The sequence below is a fragment of the Urocampus carinirostris genome, chromosome 7, assembly GCF_059441175.1.
Source record: "Urocampus carinirostris isolate Australia breed hairy pipefish chromosome 7, RoL_Ucar_1.0, whole genome shotgun sequence".
Taxonomy (NCBI): domain Eukaryota; kingdom Metazoa; phylum Chordata; class Actinopteri; order Syngnathiformes; family Syngnathidae; genus Urocampus; species Urocampus carinirostris.
The window spans coordinates 10,742,668-10,762,105 of record NC_142355.1 but is presented as its reverse complement, the minus strand read 5'-3'; the positions used below and the strand labels follow the sequence as shown (position 1 = coordinate 10,762,105).

Genomic DNA, 19,438 nt, shown 5'->3' with positions numbered 1-19,438 from the left:
CAACAGTGAACTATTTTTCAAATAAAATTATTTGTTTCTGTCAGTTTGGATGCTTTTGTTTTTGTCACTTTGATTGTGCGCGGTTTAGTTTGGTTAATTTTGCATCCTCGGGATGATTGGTTGCAGGTTATATATTTTTAATACCGTAAATTCCGGACTATAAGCCGCTACTTTGTTCCCAAACGTTCAACCCTGCGGCTTATTCAGTGATGCGGCCAATTTATGTCATTTTTCTAACGGCCGCCAGCGGCGCTCGAGTGCAAAAGGTAAGATTTAGACCGGTGGAATATATGCGCCGAGGAAGACTGCAACTTCTTGGCTTGGGCATAAATTAAATTAGCGTAAACATACTCTCATCATGCAAAAAGAAAGGCACATGACGCAGCTTTCAAGCTAAAAGCAATTGAGCAGTCCAATAAAGAAGGAAACAGCGCGAGTGAGGCTACGGGAGCGTGGGACGACGTCTATATGACAAAGTTTCTTTCCGACTCTGAGGAAGACGACTCTGATGGCTTCAGTTCTAAGGAGGAAGATGAGGATGGTTTACCGTGATTTTTAAAAGTACGGTATGTTTTTTTAACAGACCCGTTTACTGTGTTGCTAGCGTGTGGCTACCACTAACTCCCCTGTCACAGGCACCATTTGGGATGAAATTTATATTATTATTAAAGCTTTGAAAACTCTCTCGGTGTACCGTCTTTCTTTGTAAATATGTGTAACCATGTATAATATGTATTTGCAACTGTATATTTTTGTCATGTATTTGTATTTACTTTGGACACTTATTCTGATATGTTTTGCACGGGCGAATTAAAAAGAAGGGGCGTAACAAACGCGGGGTGACGGGAAGTGGGGACCGGTAAAGGTGTTTGTGGACACGGCGGACAATAGTGGGTATATATTTTTCCCACCCTTACCTTTGAAAATATACACTTTTTTCATTTAATTACTTTCAACTGGACCCGGACTCTGCAGGTCTGCCTCAAACCTTAAGTTCCGGTATCATTTTCCGTTCGTTTTGCCGGCTGTGATTTTTGGACTGTGTACTTTAATGAAGGACATTTAGTTTCAATCGCGGGACTTGGGTTAATTTTGTGTTTGTGTTACATGTTCAAATGTGGGTGCGGCTTGTGTAAGTACAAAATCGGTTTTCCTCTTAAAATGTGTTCGGTGCGGCTTATAATCAGGTGCACTCTATAGTCCGGAATTTACGGTAAATTTAACTGTGTAAACGGTATTTAGTGCAGATACTGAAGGTGGACAAAAGGGGATGGGATTCGAGGTAAGACTAAGACCGAGCCCAACGTTAGGCCTAAAATGTTAATCATTACCTTCAGGTGGGGCAGGGCTCCTCTCTTGCTGACTGCTAAAAAAATATATATATATACGTTTATAAAAATGTATACTAAAATAATGTGTTGTTTTATCGTTCGCATTAGCCAATTCCTTATTTACATCCAGGGTTCATATGGGTGCTTGAAATCCTTGAAAATGCCAGAATTTTAATGTTTTTCAAGGATTGAAAAGTACTTGAATTATAAATGAAGTTTTTCTAAATGCTTGAAATTGTTGCCGCGTTTCACAAGTCTACTTGAAAATGACGTTGACACTTGCAAAAAATTTAGTGTGGTGTTACCCAGTAGTAAATTGTGATGGGAAGAATTTCCTGCAACTGAAAATGTAAGCTACATATTACTTATTTTTTCATGGTGTTCGGAAATAAACTATCAATGTACCGTTTACCAAATTGTTCGAATTAGTTATCGGACTCTATTAACCAAACACCACCTAACAATGCATGCTCGTTTTTGTGATAAGGCGGACAAGAGACCGGCATTTCCGCATGGGGGCAGATTTATTTTCTTAAAGTATTTAACTAAGTGAATTCCATCGAATTAGCCGAATTATTGTCGCTTGCGTCTTCGTCGAGCCTTTTCTCTCGTTTTCCCTCTCGTTCTCCGATCTTCCGAAGTCCTTCCGGCCCACGCCTTTTTTCCGCAAGCCGGCGCCCCGGCTCCTCCCATGGGCGGGCCAGGAAAAGCCACCACGTGGCCCCACCATCTCGCCTCGATGTCTGGACCCCAAGCGATTATCAAATCAGTGCCTGCCGTCCTGCGTCTGGGCCTTCTCCGTCAGAGTCCTGTTATCAACAGAACTAAACAAAACATTCGCATTCTGAACGGCGTGACCTGTCATTGAACTTTAGCCTTCTCTGTGAAAAATTTCATTGCATTCAATAAATGTTACTTGTATAAAATCCTTTATAGTAAAATGTATAAAATCCTTCAGTGGGGAGAGATGTGTCTCACAATTTACTCAAGATCAATGCACACACAAGATTTGAGTTGCATATGTAAATTGTAGATATATTTGTGACTCTGGAAATTACATGATTCACACCAGATCTTTTCTTTCACTGATACTGTAGAAATCGGAAAAATGCTTGATCATCTCGCTCCAGGCCATTTTTTGGGTAGTTGTTTGCTTCCCCCACACAAAACGGTACCGTTTTCCATGCTTACAAGTAAGCGGGAGAAGCCTCCTGATCCGACTCTGTCACAGCACCTTCATCAACTGGTTGCTGTTGTTTTTCGATGTAAGGCGTCATTCCGCTCTTCGGAGATTAGCAGGATTTTGGCATTGACAAGCAGCGGCGTGTGTGTGACAATACTAATACTAGATCTTAAGTCACTGGGGAAACTGCTTTAACATTTAGAGCGGACCTATTTTGTACATATTCACATTGTCCGATTAACATTGCATCTCTTGTGGCTTTCATATTTTTCTTGAAAAACGTTACGTCCTTTGCTTTTGACATAGGCTAACAAGCTTTGCATTTCGTATATTTTTGGATGTTTATTCAAATGATGTGTTCAAATGAAATGACTAAACGGATACAAACTTAATATCTTTAAAAATGAAATACAGATCATTTAAAATAAGGTATATAGAGTAATTCAATAAAATGGTTCAATTAAATACTGTTTTTGTTGCATTGTAGTTTTGTAATAAAAATTAAAATATACTTAGTGTCAAATCTTTGTGCTAACATATTGCTAATACATGCTAACGAGTCAGCATAACTCGTTATGTAGCGGTTAGCTTAACTGCTGAATGCCAACAGACACATGCTAACGAGTTATTTCAACTGCTACATGCTAACAAATATTGCTAAAAGGCTACATGCAACGAGTCATGCTAACAGCTACATGCTAGCAAGTTATGCTAGCTGCCACATGCTAAAGGCTACACGCTAACGAGTTATGCTAACTGATACATGCTAACAAGTTATGTTAAAACATACAAGCTAACGAGCATCCACCATTTACCCATGGTTAAATGTCATGTGAGACATTGACCCATTTAGGCCACCCCTAAAAATTTCCCTGGGTACCAAGCGGACCCATTGAAATGTAAGAGCCCCATGCATTCTGGATGCGCCCATTCAAATGGAATGGGTGCATTCAAACTGTTATTACAGCGTAATAACTGTCATTACTATGTATTACAATGGATGTGATTTTTTCAAACTGTCCCTCAAGGCATCTCCTTATTGCTAACAAGTACATGCCTATGATTACATGCTAACAACTTGATGCTACCGGTTTTATGCTAACATCTTCCAGATTCAGCACCCACGGTCACAATTGCCTCCGGAATTGTCTAGTTGTAATTATTACATAACTCAAGGGCGTGACATTAACGAGCAACAAATATTGGAATCGGTATGGATCGATAATGTATTTACTCGGATCGGACCGATACCAGATATCCCTGTGTAGCCCAATCCTGATGTTGAATAATGTATAGAGATCTTGAGTCTTGTCTTTTTTTAATTTTTATTTAAAAAAAAATGCATTCATCTCAGCAGTGACATTATGTGCAAAATTGTCATGAAACCTGTTTTGCTTGTAAATTCATCAAAAAAAGGAGAAACTCATTACCTGTAACATGTGGCAACATTCAATATGGCTTCATATTCAAGTACAGTAATCCCTCGCTGTATCGCGGTTTACCTTTCGCTACTTCCCGGTTTTTCTTCCCGTATTGTGTTTTGGATTGGCTGTACAGTCGGCACGCTCCTTTTCTGCCTGTGTCTGCCTGAGCGTCAATCACGTTGCGGTCTAAGTTGTACAAGTAAAACAGCTTGACAAACCTATATTAGAATATTTTGCTATTTCCAGTTTCTCTAAAAGGATTCATGTCAATAAAACTCTGGACCGACAAAAGCACCAAAAGGTTGAAGAGGACCTTTTCAATATGCTAAAGCAGTGTTTCTCAACTGGTGGGCGGGACCCAAAAGTGTGTCACGGACCCTTTTCAGAGGGTCGCAGGCCTTTCTGCTAAGAAGACGAAAACACAGAGTCAATTACACTCCTTAATAATAGTAGATGGTAATAATACGATAATCTTCGAGATGGACCACAGCTCGTTTTATTGTGATTTCATTTCCTTTTTCTGCACATAACAAGAAAGTTATTATTACTTTCCCTTCCCCTTAACAATAAGTGACAATTGTTAAGGGGAAGGAAAAGTAATAATAAGTGACAATGATCGAGTCCGAGAGGGAAACGATTGCAAAATTCGAAAATGGTGGATGGTGCGAAAAAATTAAATGTTATATTTTTATCTTTTTACAAATATGATCATTTTTTGGACTAAAAAAATGAAATAATCATCGATGTTTAGGTTCACAATTTATTAAAATTTTAAAATTTCTATTAGTACGTGGCTATTTTAAAGCATCTTAGGGGGTCACTTTTATGCAATGTAGGCTTATTCGCAAGTACTTGAAGTTACTTTGGTTTTGCTGGTCATTTTGTTTTTTGGGAAAAAAAAAAAAAAAGAATACATTCTATGATCTCTGCTTTAAACTGAACAATCCTTTTGTTGGATACATTTGAGAGGTGGAATTGATTTCTTGATTTGGGTCACAGCTTGTCATTAGGGTGCAATGGTAGGTCCTCAAGTCAAACTAGTTGAGAAACAGTGAGCTTCAAGGATGATAAAAACATTTTTATGTCACTATTATTTTCAAATAACGTCAACATGATGGGGACAAAGTAAAAAACTGGTGTCCTGAAATAATATCCACCTCTTTTCAGAATTATTAATGCAATAAGAGCTGCAAGATTATTTTTAAAACTATAATTTGGCGTTCATAAGGTAACTAGGGTTTGTTCTGTGGCTTCAGTGTATGGTGGAGTACTTACGGATGAAAACATGGTTTCTCTTTGAGGGATTACTGTACATTTATTGGGGGTCCCCAAATTGTCTCAGTGACATCTACGAGAGGCACTGAACATACAACAGCATGATCAATCACAAAGAACAAAATTGAAATCGGCATTACTGCATGTCTGTTTCAAAACAGGGTCAAAATCTTCCCCGCAATAACAATTTGATTTACACTGCTGACCCTTACATGAAGGAATTTCTCACATCTGTGTACTAAACAGTTCATTGTGCGCTCTTTGAGAAGTGATTGATTCAAAATATCAAGGTCCATAAATAAACCAGTACACTGCTAGTCATCACTTATTGACAAGTTAGCATATCTGTTCACATTTTGACAATTAGTTAACCTGTTTGGGCTTAGCATCGTTATCCTTGTAGCCAGTGGGACCAGGGTTGGGTAGGGTTACTTTAACTGGATTACTTTCAATTACTTTTGGAATACTCCAATACCAAATATGCTAATAAAAGACAAAGGAAACTAAATATGAATAAAATGATGACTCACAACACGTGGTAAGCTTTCTCTCCTGGCTTTGATCTCTGGCAAAACTAACATAAAATGCGACGGAAACAAAATGAAAATAAATCCAAACAGCTTGCCAACATCATTTTTGCCGATCCATGTGTTCCGTTACTCCAAGCCTGCACAAAATTTAGTCATTTGATTCATATTTAGTTTTTGTCTTTTATTAGCATATTTGGTATTAGAGTAATCCAAAAGTAATTGAAAGTAATCCAGCTAAAGTAACCCTACCCAACCCTGTATATTACCATATTTGAGCAATGATTGATAAGTCAAAAATATCTCTGACCGCATTTGCACAACAATGGATGCAACCTGAATCAAACCTGGATCGTGGAGATAAGGGTGCCGAATCCTAACCATAAGAGATGTAGATGACATAAGAAAAGGCATTCGGTTTTATCTCATCATCAAACTATTTTTACCCCAGTGATGTTAGTATCGGAACAGGCTGCAAGAATAGTGTCAGGCGTGAAACCTGTCTGTGGTACAGAAAAGGTTGGGGACCACTGGTTTAAAACGCAGGGAAAACGCAGCGGCTTATTGTCGGGAAATTTCAAAATTGCTCGTGCTCGTAACTGTAAGTCGCCTCGGTGTACGGCAAGGCATAAGCGCTCTGGTCGTCCTGAACCCGCTGGGGGGCAGCGGCGCCCTCCGTATCCTGAAGCGACGAGATGGGATGCTGAGGGTCGTGGGGGCCCGGCTGAGGGGCCGGCTCCAGTTCGTCCAGCTGAGGTCCCGGCGGGTGCAGGACCACCAGTTGGTCCTGCGGGATGTCGGCGGCGGCGGCGGCCAGGTTGGTAATGGATTTGGACTTGACGCACTGAAAGTCCACATGGCGGCTCTTCCCTTCTTCCTTTTCCCACGACATGCGGATGAAAGGACGCTGGACGTAGTTGTAAATGACCTCTGGACGACCTCCAGGGCGCCGCTTCACCTTTTCCTTGTAGGTCGGGTAGCCTATCGGAGGATTTTAAGCAGGGATGTCAGTTTGGCTCTGGGGCCAGATCCATAATAATGTCAACTCCAATGATTAGCTTTTTCAGTACTACGCTTTATCATTCAGCTTAAATTAGTAACCTATCATACATACCGTAAATTTTGGACTACAAGCCGCTTCTTTTTCCCAAACTTTCAACCCTGCGGCTTATTCAGTGATGCGGCCATTTTATGGAATTTTTCTAACGGCCGCCAGCGGCGCTCGAGTACAAAGGGTACGATTTAGACCGGTGGAATATATGCGCCGAGGAAGACTGCAACTTTTTGCTTTATAAGTTAAATTAGCGTAAACATACCCTCATCCTGCAAAATGCAAAAAGAAAGGCACATGACGCAGCTTTCAAGCTAAAAGCAATCGAGCAGTCCGATAAAGAAGGAGCGAGCGTGTTGCTAGCGTGTTTTGGAATAAGGGAGTGTGGGACGACATCTATATGACAAAGTTTCTTTCTGACACTGAGGAAGACAACTTTGATGGCTTCAGTTCTAAGTGATTTTTACAAGTACGGTATGTTTTTTTAACAGACCCATTTACTGTGTTGCGAGTGTGTTGCTAGCGTGTTGCTACCATTAACTGCCCTATCACAGGCACCGTTTGGGATGTAAGTTATATTATTATTAAAGCTTTGAAAACTCTCTCGGTGTACCATCTTTCTTTGTAAATATGTGTAACCATGTATAATATGTATTTGCAACTGTATATTTTTGTAATGTATTTATTTCAGACACTTATTCTGATATGTTTTGCACGGGCAAATAAAAAAGAAGGGGCGAAACAAACGCGGGGTGACGGGAAGTGGGGACCGGTAAAGGTGAGTGTTTGTGGACGCGGCGGACAATAGTGGATATATATTTTTCCCACCCTTACCTTTGGAAATATACACTTTTTTCCTTGGATTACTTTCAATGGGACCCGGACTCTGCAAGTCTGCATCAAACCTTAAGTACCGGTATCATTTTCCGCTCATTTTGCCGGCTGTAATTTTTAGACTGTGTACTTTTATGAAGGACATTCAGTTTCAATCGCGGGACTTAAAGTCGGGTTTGGGTTAATTTTGTGTTTGTGTTACATTTTGTTAATGTGGGCGCATGCGGCTTATATACAGGTGCGGCTTGTGTAAGTACAAAATCGGTTTTCCTCTTAAAATAAATATAATAATAATTTCCTTGTATTGTCATTCTGTGTAACAATGTACACAGAACGAAATGTCGATTGCACCTGACCTGTTGTAGCGAGCCGATGCAGCCGCAGCCAACAGAGGGCGCCGCCGACCACTTTTTAAGTCTTAGGAATGACTCGGCCGGGGCGCAAACCACCGACCTCCCAGTCTCAAAGCGGGCGCCTTACCAAAATGGGGTGGGTGCGGCTTATAATCAGGTGTGCTCTATAGTCCGGAATTTACGGTACTCTAATCACAGTTGACAAGAGATCGTTTCTAAACATGAAACATGACACTGAATCCCTTATGCCCCCAATAAGCAGCTAGGCGCCTTGTATGGCTGACTCCCTATTGGTGTGCGAGTGTGTGTGTGTGTGAGTGTGAAGCACATTGTAAAGCGCTTTGGGAGGTCTTCATTGACTTGAAAAGCGCTATATAAATGCAAACCATTTACCATTTATCATTTTAACAGTGCAGAACTTTGGTTACAGCTTAGACACCCTCTTTCGATCTCTCATTGCTCGCATGTTGTGGGGCTACTGTACCATCCCCGTCGTCCAAGATTTTACCTTCGATTCCCAGGCGGATTTTCTTGAGTCCTCTGTCTTTCAACACCGACTTGGCAACATCTCGGTTTTCAATGTACTTGAAGAAACGGTACAGTTTGGTGCTGTAGATGACTGTTAACATACAAAGAGATATTTACAAGTCATATTCTTGCAAACGTCAAAATATTTAGTGAGCAAAACCCTAAAACTGAACAAGCAAGTCAATTTTCAAAGGAACACTATGGGAAGATTTGGCCCCTGGATGTCGCTGTATCGATTAAGAATGAGTGCTAAAAAGCACAAGGGCGAATACAAACGACAGAGATTCACAGTGACCAAACAGCATCTTTTTTGCCCAGGCTTTAATAAGGTTCTTGGTTTTGGCAGCAAGATGGCAGACAATCATCAGCTCTCTCTACATGCGCTTAATGTTTTGTAATATCAGTGGTGGGCCGTGAGGGCCTGCAAGGCCTTCTCTGCTGGCTTAAAAAATGTCTGAATCATATGATGTTAAGTATATTTTGTCCATCACTACTTACTTAATAAATCCAAATTGTTTGATGGAACTCTCCATAAGAAGCAATCTTAAAACAAATTATATTATGGGTCCACAAAAGACTGGAAACGTTTCAACCATGTCCAGGAAAGACTAGTCGCGAGGTAGGCATTTCAAATTCATCTTTACATCATATTACAAAAATGTGTCCAATGAATAACTACCAATCCAAGCTCAGTCTAATGCTTGCTGCAAAGACTTTCTTGGACGTTGTTGAAACGTTTCCAGTAATCTTCTGTTGTTGGCTTTGCCGGTCTAAATTATCTTCTGGAACACTTCTTATGGACGCCCTCAACAGTTCCTTATGTTTCAAACTCATTTTTAATTTGAGTGATGGTAACTCGTGTTGATAACTCTCGCCTAAATTGTCAATGCATTTCTGTTATCATACTTTCAGTAGCATTTTTGAATGCCATTGCTATGTTCAATTGATTCAGTCTATAAAAAAAGAATTAAAAAAATGTGTCTGAATTTTGGACACTCCCATGTAAAGGCCTTCCTTTGTAATTGTTAATCATCAATCAAACTTACTCTGAGAGTACTCCTCCCCCATCTGCGGCGGGTACTCCTCGTCCCAGTCCACCACGTCGTCGTCAGTCAATACTACCACATGGCACTCCCTCTCTCCGCTTTGCGCACTGGCCACCATCAGCGGCAGCACCATCTCCTCCAGGTAACACTCAAACTGATGCCGAGCTCCGTCATTCGATAGCTCATGCATCAGGGCACCTGCGACCACCACAAGGCTGTTAGGGTTAGTGCAGACTTTGAGGTTCATGTAATACCGTAAATTCCCGACGACAGAGCGCACCTGATAAAAAGCCGCACGGGCATATTTACGGAAGAAACTCAACTTTGTTTTTCTACAAGCCGCACTGGATTTAAAAAAATGAATAAAAAATCCGTGCGGAAATGTCTGGCACAGAAAAGATATACATTGTGTAGTGATAAGACACTGGTTTGCGAACTGTGTCTGCAGCTATCAAAGTAAATCAGTTGTTCTCAACACCCGGGGATGCGCAAGGCTCCGCCAAGTGGGGCAGGTTTGACATTGGGAATTTTTTTTTTTTAACTGTCCCAGAATAAAGAGCAATTAGACCTCCACTACATTAGAGGGCAGCGGAGCCCTCACTAGCAGAATGTACGCTCAGTAGTAAAGAATCCATGCTTTGCACATGCATAGCAGAGAGAAGGAGTATGCGGTGTAGACACAAAGTGTTGCAACCCCTCCAGTGGTTCCACGAAGAAATATTGATGAGGGAGGAGAAAGGATAAAGAGGAAAATGAAAGTCTCCCGAAAGTTAAGCCACGAAGTTACTCGAAGCATACGTAGCAATCAGCTTTACTGCGACCAATGGGATTAGACGAGAAAATAGCACTGTGCTTGCTATGTCTAAAAATGTTGTCAGCAGACAGCATGAAGCAAAATAAATCAAGCTGTCAGTGAATAACATTACACTCAAATCACACTGATAAGACCCTTGAGTTTTTTGGGGTGGGGGTGCCTGGTTTCCTTCTTTCGAGACGACAGAAAATAATTGAGAAGAACTGACTTAAAGGGGCATAGTGTACAGGGTTGGGTAGGGTTACTTTAACTTGATTACTTTCAATTACTTTTGGATTACTCCAATACAAAATATGCTAATAAAAGACAAAAGAAACTAAATATGAATAGAATGACTCAATTTTGTGCAGGCTTGGAGAGTAACGGAACACATGGAACGGCAAAAATGATGTTGGCAAGCTGTTTGGATTTATTTTCATTTTGTTTCTGTCGCATTTTATGTTCGTTTTGCCGGAGATCAAAGAGATCAAAGCCAGGAGAGAAAGCTTACCACGTGTTGTGAGTCATCATTTTATTCATATTTAGTTTCTTTTATCTTTTATTAGCATATTTGGTATTGGAGTAATCCAAAAGTAACAGAAAGCAATCAAGTTAAAGTAACCCTGCCCAACCCTGATAGTGTATTATTAATCGCCTCTCAGTGGTGGAAAAAACGTCGTTCATTAAAAATAAATGTTGATCTGAATAATAAGCTAAAATACATGAACTATTATAAAATGCTTTTTTCTCCAAATACTCATAGGTTGAATAATAAGTATTTATTTTACATGACATGAGGCTCATCAAGAGGGGGCCAACATTATTGTCTGCCATCTTGTGCTTCGGGTTCCCCCAAACACGTTGTCCAAGGGTGGGCAAACAAAATGACAAGAAAAATGTTGCGGTACTGTCATATTGAGCCTCCCTACATTGTTTATTTTCATGTGCACTCGTTTATACAATACAGCAACATCTAGTTGTCAAATATTACACAACGTCCCTTTGAAGAAGACAGTGAGAAGTTCTGAGAATGTTTTAAACGGCAAACCGGGTTGTGGAGTACACATACTAAATGTCTAAACTGAACGACAGAAAATATTTGGCATCTTGATATGAAAACAGTGAAGTAATAAAATATGGACTATAGAAGACTGCTGTTTTTGCATACGAGTCATTCCCATATGGATAATGGTGGTGAAAAACACGTTTGCATATCATCCGTCCTTAGTGTCATAAGCGTGAACATTTTTGGTTTGAAAAAAGGAACAACAACATATTAAAACCCTTAGCACATCGTCTCGTGGCGTTAGTAATAATTTATGCATGATAAATGACCACCAAATGGCAGGACTGTTTTATATTCGCTCTTGGTCTGTCCAGAAAACTTGCTTCCTGTCCCAGGGGGCCCCCTATGTGCCTTACTAATGCACAGAGTAGCGGTTTAGAAGCGATCCATGGCAATGACTAAGTACTGGCAGAAAACTGCCACAAAGCATTAAATCAAAAGAAAGATAAAAGCCACAGCATCATCATAGTCATTATTTAAGCTAATGGAGGACTTCCTCTACCGCATCTGGCGTAATCCCGATCTACACAAAACACGCCATCGTCTTCCTCAAGTCGAGGAGGACGCTAGTGAACGTTTACATATACAGTGTTGTGGTGTACTTTTTGAGGTTTTGACATGTGGTGGATTTTCAGCTTTCACCGTGTTCTGCATTCTTATTGGCTAAACAGTCGCCCCGCCCCTTTTCTGTCCATGTCTGCCAGTGCGCCAATAACGTTAGGGTCCAAGTCGTACAACAAGCTTGACGAACCTACTGTCTGTACGCGCAAATGTTTTTTTTAATTTTGAGTTACTCTAAAAGCCATCATGTCAACAAAATGCTCCGGAGCGACAAAAGCGCCTGCCGCCGGGCCAAAAAGGCAAATGGAGATGCTTTCTATCGCCAACAAAGTAGGACTAGTCAACATGCTAAAAGAAGATAAAAAAAATTTACGCCACTATTTCTTTCCTTAACATCTACATGATGGATACAAAATATCTGAAGTAAAAAGGTGGATAGTGTCATTTTCAGCCTTGTTTGGAATCAATTAGTGACATATAGAAACAATTTGAAAAATATATTTTGACTGTACCAAAGTTGTTTGGAATGTTCTTTTAACGTCAACATTTTTACGCCACAATTTTGTTTTCCAATAATGTCCTCATGACGGCGACAAAATATCATGTGAAGCAAAAAAGTGGAAAGTGTCCTCAAATCAATTCCAACCCTTTTTGAAATCATTACTGCAATATAGCAGTAAGATTTTTTTAATTTAATATAATTTGACAGGGCAATAGTTATTTAAAAATGTTTTTTATAAAGTACAGTACTTTTATTTGTCAAACAAACGCTTGAGCCTGTAAAAGGGGTTTCTTCTTTTGTTTCAATGTAGATTAGAGTACTTAATAAAGGTTTCTAGTTGGCGGATTTTGGCTATCACAGGTCCTTTTTGGAACGCAACCCTCGCAAAAAACAAGGTATTCCACTCATGATTTTACTATGTTTACTACATTTTCTACCCGGTCTTTTTGCTGTGAACAAATTTGTAAAGGAAGAGATCCATAAAAAATAGGATACCAAGTTTTACAAATCAGCCTAAATAACGTTTTAAGAATCTTCAACGTTATAAATTTTTAAAGGTCTGAAAAAAATAAATAAATGTTACAAAAAAGGTTGAGAACTGATGGCTTATGGAATGAAACATATTTGAGTATTTTTCACTTATTGATTTACTATCCGAGTGAAAGAGGATCCCCTCTCCATGCATTTCCCAGTGCAATAAACCGAATGTTTTAATGCATTTGAAACCCTTTTGTCTTGCTTCTTTCCATCTTATCGCAGCATCTGTATGCATTTGAACGAACGTTCCACTCTGCAAGTGTTCTTACTTCCTTCTCAACTCTTAATTATTCATCACAAAGCGAATACAAGCTTCCTTATGGTTCCACTGTGTTACTGTTAGTGGACTCCATATATGTGTCCAGGAAGACGCTACATTAAAGAGTTTAATGTAACTTTGCGCTTTGTGCACGTATAAAACTAGCACAAAGAGACCCTCTTAAGTAATCTATGCTTTAGGAGGAACATAAAACTGTCGCATGTTTCAATTCTTGCTGGTACTAACAGTGCCCAAAGATTACAATTCAATGAACTTTGTTTTAGTTCATTTCAGTATGACAACTGTCTTAAGTTCTGATACTTGATGATTTCTATTCCAAAGTATTATTATGAGTTCAATTTTTTCATTTATCTTTGCCTTATGTAAACTGATTAATAATCAAATGACATTGGTTTATGTCACAACACTAAAGGGACAGTGTGTATTATTTAGCAACTCCTATTGGTAAAAAGACCCAACTTAATTCATTAAAAAATAAAACTGAATACTATGATAAGCAAAAATACATCAACTATCATAAAAACGTGCATTATGTTAAAAAGTACTCGTATGTCGAGAAATTTGCATTTATTTTGCTTAACGTGAATCTCACCAATAAAGAGTACCCCCAAAAAACAAAAATCTCGTGAAAGGCTCGGCAAAAAAATAAGGAAAATGGTGCGGTTTGGTCACATCGAGTCTCCGCTTTTTAGAACTCTTATTCGGTTGCACTAAAAAAAAAATACAGGGACATCTAGTGGTCAAATATCCCTCTAAGCATAAACTCTTTGCAATTAGACCTGCTCCTGTGGGTTCGTGTTGCGCTTTAAGAACCCACTGTACATATCTCAGCTAACCATGACCTACTTAGACCATAAACACACCGGAGAAACCATGAGTAGACCCTGCCCCTCCCACGCACTCACAAGCAGGCGTGATATGAAAGTACTATTAGAACAAACACACAGCATACAGCGTAAATCGTTGCTAATATTAATGTGTGTGGACTCAAACAACTTGCAATCCTACCGTAAAGTCAGAAATAAATAAAACCCAGATACGTCAATTGCATTTCTCTGCAGCGACACTTACCCAAGGCAGCACATCCACAAAAGCAAGTTGCACATGAGCATGCAAAGCGCTCCACGTCACAGTGAAAATACTCACTGAGGTCTCTGCACTTGATGGTGCTGTAGTTGAAGGAGATACACAGGTAGTCACATGCCTCCCTCAGCTCAGGAATGGAAATGCCGTCGGGGCAGCGGATTATCCCCGATTTGTAGTAATCCTGCCATTTTCAGCGCCATGCGAACAAGTGTAGAAGTGAGCAAACACAGTCACACAAACAAGAAGGATGAGAAACAAGACGCCATTATTGATGCTGCTGCTTCACATGCCGAGGAAGCAGTGAGAGAATGTGTGTGGGAAATTGATGTTGGATGGAAAGGCAGGGGGGCGGGAGAGTGCTGACCGACGTAAGGAAAAAAAAAAACTGCAGCATCACAGGCAGTCAAGAGCGAGCCTGTGGGTGGGAGGAGGGTATAATAGGAAAGCTGCTGTCGTAACACAGCCTGCTCTACTTTCCCACCTCCTCGTGTCCGCCTGCAGCTGATCCAACATGTCAGAGGAAACGCCCTCGGCTGCCGTGGAGACAATCTTTGACATTTGTTGTGTGCATGAGAAGGGAAGAGCGACATGAGACACACGGTCGCCATTTTGCCGTGTTGCTCAACAAAAAAAGGTTTCCTAAAAATAATGTTATATGGGCCTCACTTGGCATGACTTAAAGGGATATCTTGTAATATTTGACTACAAGATTTTTCTGTGCAAACGAAAAGAAGTGCTACAATGCTCAAAGAAGAACACAAAATGTTCCTTCTCATTGTCACAGGGTTTATGTTTTTTGGGGGTACCAGTAGCAGTAAAATGGCATAGTACAATCATGTCAGCTTCCTCAGTCAGGGGTTTCCAACATGGTACCCGTAGGCACCAGGTTTCCCCCTAAGAACACCCAAGTACCCCAAGGACAGGTTCTGAAAATAGCACATCATTGTGATGTTCTAGTGTATTTGATTTCTAACTGATGATGTATTAGTGGTTGACTGAATTTGTAATAATTACAACCGGGTAATAAGTAGTAACAACATAGTGGCCCTTTGCGCCAACAGGCTTGGGAAGAAACAGAAAACATGTAAGAGCTATACGTAATTAGGATACAATAAAATGTAATTGTTATAGTTTCTGGAAAAAAAGGATGTACCGTATTTTCCGCACTATAGGGCGCACCGGGTTATAAGGTGCACCCACAAAAAATAGTTTTTGGTCCTATATCTTCCATAGTAAATGTGCACCGGGTTATAAGGCGCTACACTGGGAACGTCGACAAAACAGTCAGATAGTTCAGTCAAATTTATTACCCCCTTAACATTCCCAAAGCTTGCAAAGAAGCAAATACGTGTCGTAGACACGTGCGGATGCGGTGTCCGCACGATGGCACTCAAATGCGTCATTTCAAATATCATTCGGAAGGTTAAAGTCTTGGGATTCAAGAAATGCCAACCATTCCTTAGTTTCTATTTTCTTTTTCGCTCGCAACTTTACTGTGCATATGACAATAAACACTTGGAATTGAGTTTAATTCACTCAACACATCACAGCAACATCAAGATCGATCTAAAACAAGATACCGGGAAAATATAAAGCCGCATCACCTAAGTTCTCACGTTCAATAATGATACGCAACCATGGTCTTCTTACAACCGTGAGTGAAGTAAATCCAGGAGAGTAAAATATTTACAAATACAGACTAATGAAACATGTTTCTTTATGGCGTAGTTTAGCAAGCTTGCTATTCAGTCATCTTTTTCGGCCAATTGCAGGGTTTGTTTTGGCCCTCTAGCCTATCCGAGGCTCCGAATAACTTCAGCCAATAGCGATCAATTTAACTGATGATTGACACATCTTTTTCGGCCAATTGCAGGGTTTTTTTTGGCCTCTAGCCTATCCGAGGCTCCGAATAACTTTAGCCAATAGCGATCGATTCAAATGATGATTGACACATTGGTTAGCCAATGAAACGCCGGTATATAAATCTCAGCATACACCGCGGACTACTCCACGTTCGGGGGAAAATCGAGACCTTGCGATTCAATATTGAGCCATATATAAGGCGCATGGTTAGCTTTTGAAAAATTTTTAGACTTTTAGGTGCGCCTTATAGTGCGGAAAATACGGTAATCAAATTAGAGGTATATTTGGTAAAAATAAGGATTAATTTGCTAGATTACCATGTTATATAAAAAATTATATCTATATTGCAAACTTCAGGGGACAATGATGAAGTCCAGTGTGCGTTAGTTTTAACTCTTTATTCTTTTCCTCATTCAGATTATTTGGGTACATTCGCCATGTCTGTTCATGCGTCTCTTTCTTTTCCGTCTCATCATTTTAAACACAAAAACACACGCACCGGTTTCCTCCCACATTCCAAAAACATGCATTTCAGGTGAATTGGCCGGTCCAAATTGTCCCTAGGGGCGAATGAGCGAGTGAGTTGTCTGTCCCCGTGTGCCCTGTGATTGGCTGGCAACCAGTTCAGGGTATCCCCTGCCCACTGCCCGATGATTGCTGGGATGGGCTTGAACAAAGAAAAAAACCCTACACTTTGGGCTACACTTTCACTTAGCATGTAAAAACAGTTTGGTAGTTACAATGCAAGCGTGTGTGATCAAAAAATTATTGAAGGAGCAAGGAACACAATAAGAAAAGTGATGTAGTGCATGAGAAAAGGACAGCAGGAAAGCATCAATGAGACAAAGTGTGAAATTGATTCATAGTTCTTACCAATATTGCTCTAAACACAGTGGAGCTGATGCCATCAGCTACCTCAAATTCCCCTTTTTCATTGGGCCGAGTGAAATTGTTGTCACGCCCAGAGCCAAACATTCTGAAAACAAATGAACAAAAGCAATAAAGCCTTTTAAAGCTATCCAAGTACGGTAAATAGTTACAACCCTTCTGTGACTAGAATAACCAGTAGAAGTAAGAAATCACGTTAAAAGCACAGTTAATCAGTATCATCTCATTGCTTTAGTCATTTCTTAAAGCAGCACTTGACAAGTTGTTAAGCTTCCATATAGTTTTTATCACTTTGCTCACAAACCATCAACTACACTTTATCAGTTCTTTGTCAATGTTATTTGCACCCAAAAATATTTAAGTGGTATTTACTTCCGCACAATAAATATACATGTAGAGACTATTTTACAATGTAAGCTCCATTTGATTTCCAGTTGGCGGTGTCTTAATGGACACTTTGAAGTTAGGCCGTAACAGTACGCCATTCGTCAGCCAAAATGAGTTTTTCGAGCCTGTAACCCTACTTCATACACTTCTGTCTAAAGCAGGGATGTCGTACTCAGTTTGGCCATGGGGCCAGATCTAGACTGTCTGTTCTCAGGCGGGAAGGATCAGTAGAAAAAATGTCAACTCAAAATGTTAAACTTATAGTAATTTTTCAGTTATGTGCTTGATAATTCAGCCTACATTAGTAACTTACCCTACATATTATGATTACAGATGACAAGGGATATTTTCTCAACAAAACTAGTTTATTTTACTGGTTGAGTGAATGCAGTTTTACACCAGAACACACTCGCCACGCTATACAAACTGAACACCAGCCTCAAGCGGCTAGAGAGCATTTAGAGACTCGCTTCTTTTTTGACATACTAAGAAATTCAATCATCCAATGGGACGTTTTTTTTTTTTTTTTGACATGCCTGGTGAGGTCAGCTGAGGTCAATCATGGACAATCCATCGCATCCGCTTCACAGCATTATCTCCGGAGAGAAGAGCAGTTTCAGTGACAGACTGCTGTCACTGTCTTGTACTACGGACAGACTGAAGAGATCTTTTCTTCCTCATGCCATGAGGCTCTTTAACTCCACCCGGCAGAGTAAAGGCCCACATTAAACCACACCACTTACATTGGATATTACCGAATCTTACTGCATTATGTGTTCTGTGTAGCACTATTTAGTGACTCTATATAACATGCTAAAGTGGGCATTTGCACGTCACACTGGGTATTTGTATATTGTATTCTTTTGGCTTTATTATTGTATTGTTCTCAGCTCAGGGATGCTGCTGGAAATGTGAATTTCCCTTAGGGGATGAATAAAGTATCTATCTATCTATCTATCTATCTAGATCATATGGATCCTGTTTTGTCGTAGCGTGGCTTCGAACACTCGTCTAACGACAGCCTATACCAAACCCCAGCTTCTGGCCATAATGACAACGGTCAATCACAATCATAAGCAACAATACACTATACCTGACCATTCATAATGGCCACCACTACTCGGGAAGTCTGAATGTAGATCACCTGATTAAAAATTATTTTTTAGAGGTGCTATCGCCACATTTTTGAAATTGAACAATTTCGACATGTTTTCTGTACTTATGCAAACTTTTCACCCGTTTGTAGTAATGTTATAGAACCGCATTATATTTGATGTTTTACAATGCAGTGCAGTGCACTAGGTTGTAACTCACTACACAGAGCATTAGATAAAATGAGACCTAAGGTTTTAGTGGGCATATATCATGATAACCTGTGCAGTCAATGGACCGTGCATTTGTCATGAACAGTTTTTACTGACCCTAAGCGTAAACTGCAAGACAGTCAAAACTAAACTTGAGTACATTTCGTCTGCTCCTCTTAACTTTGCGTCTTATTGCATCCAAAGATTAATCACTGTTACGTTAGCAATGGCATGTAGGCTTGCTGTCACAAGAGTCAACTAACTCTTGCCGTAGCACTCAGGGGTTGCTGCCAGTGTTGTAACAAAGTATGAATCTTCAAAGAAATCTGCATCCGCTAACTTGGGTCACAGTACTGAGAGTGAATTTTATTGAAAGGGATGAACAACCCACTTTAGTGTTGCCAATTTTTGATTTAGGTTTTCTGTAGGGACAAGCAAGTGTATATGCCAGTGCTGATAGCAGGCCTTTGAATGCATCAATACCTGTGAAGGTGTGCATAGCCAATACTGGAACAGGCTGCCTTTTAGTGGCCATTTAACAACCACAAACCTGGAATTGAAAGAATTGTAAATTGTCTTTAAATAAATGCACCATAAGGTAAAAAAAAAGGTAGTGATA

General features: G+C 40.0%; 1 protein-coding gene across 2 annotated transcripts in view; it reads right to left on the bottom strand.

Moving 5' to 3' along the window:
- Positions 1–3,820: 3,820 nt before the first annotated feature.
- The window catches only part of btbd10a (BTB domain containing 10a), a 28,716-nt gene continuing 13,098 nt past the window's right edge, over positions 3,821–19,438 (bottom strand). The window contains exons 4-8 of one of the 2 annotated variants that reach the window (XM_088339718.1): positions 17,114–17,216; positions 14,363–14,558; positions 9,553–9,750; positions 8,487–8,597; positions 3,821–6,721 (exon numbers count right to left, since the gene is read on the bottom strand). In XM_088339718.1, coding sequence (XP_088195844.1) covers positions 6,318–6,721; positions 8,487–8,597; positions 9,553–9,750; positions 14,363–14,558; positions 17,114–17,216 — 1,012 coding nt within the window. In that variant the 3' untranslated portion in view covers positions 3,821–6,317. The remainder of the gene's footprint in view (positions 6,722–8,486; positions 8,598–9,552; positions 9,751–14,362; positions 14,559–17,113; positions 17,217–19,438) is intronic. The other variant, XM_088339719.1, reaches the window with a different exon arrangement.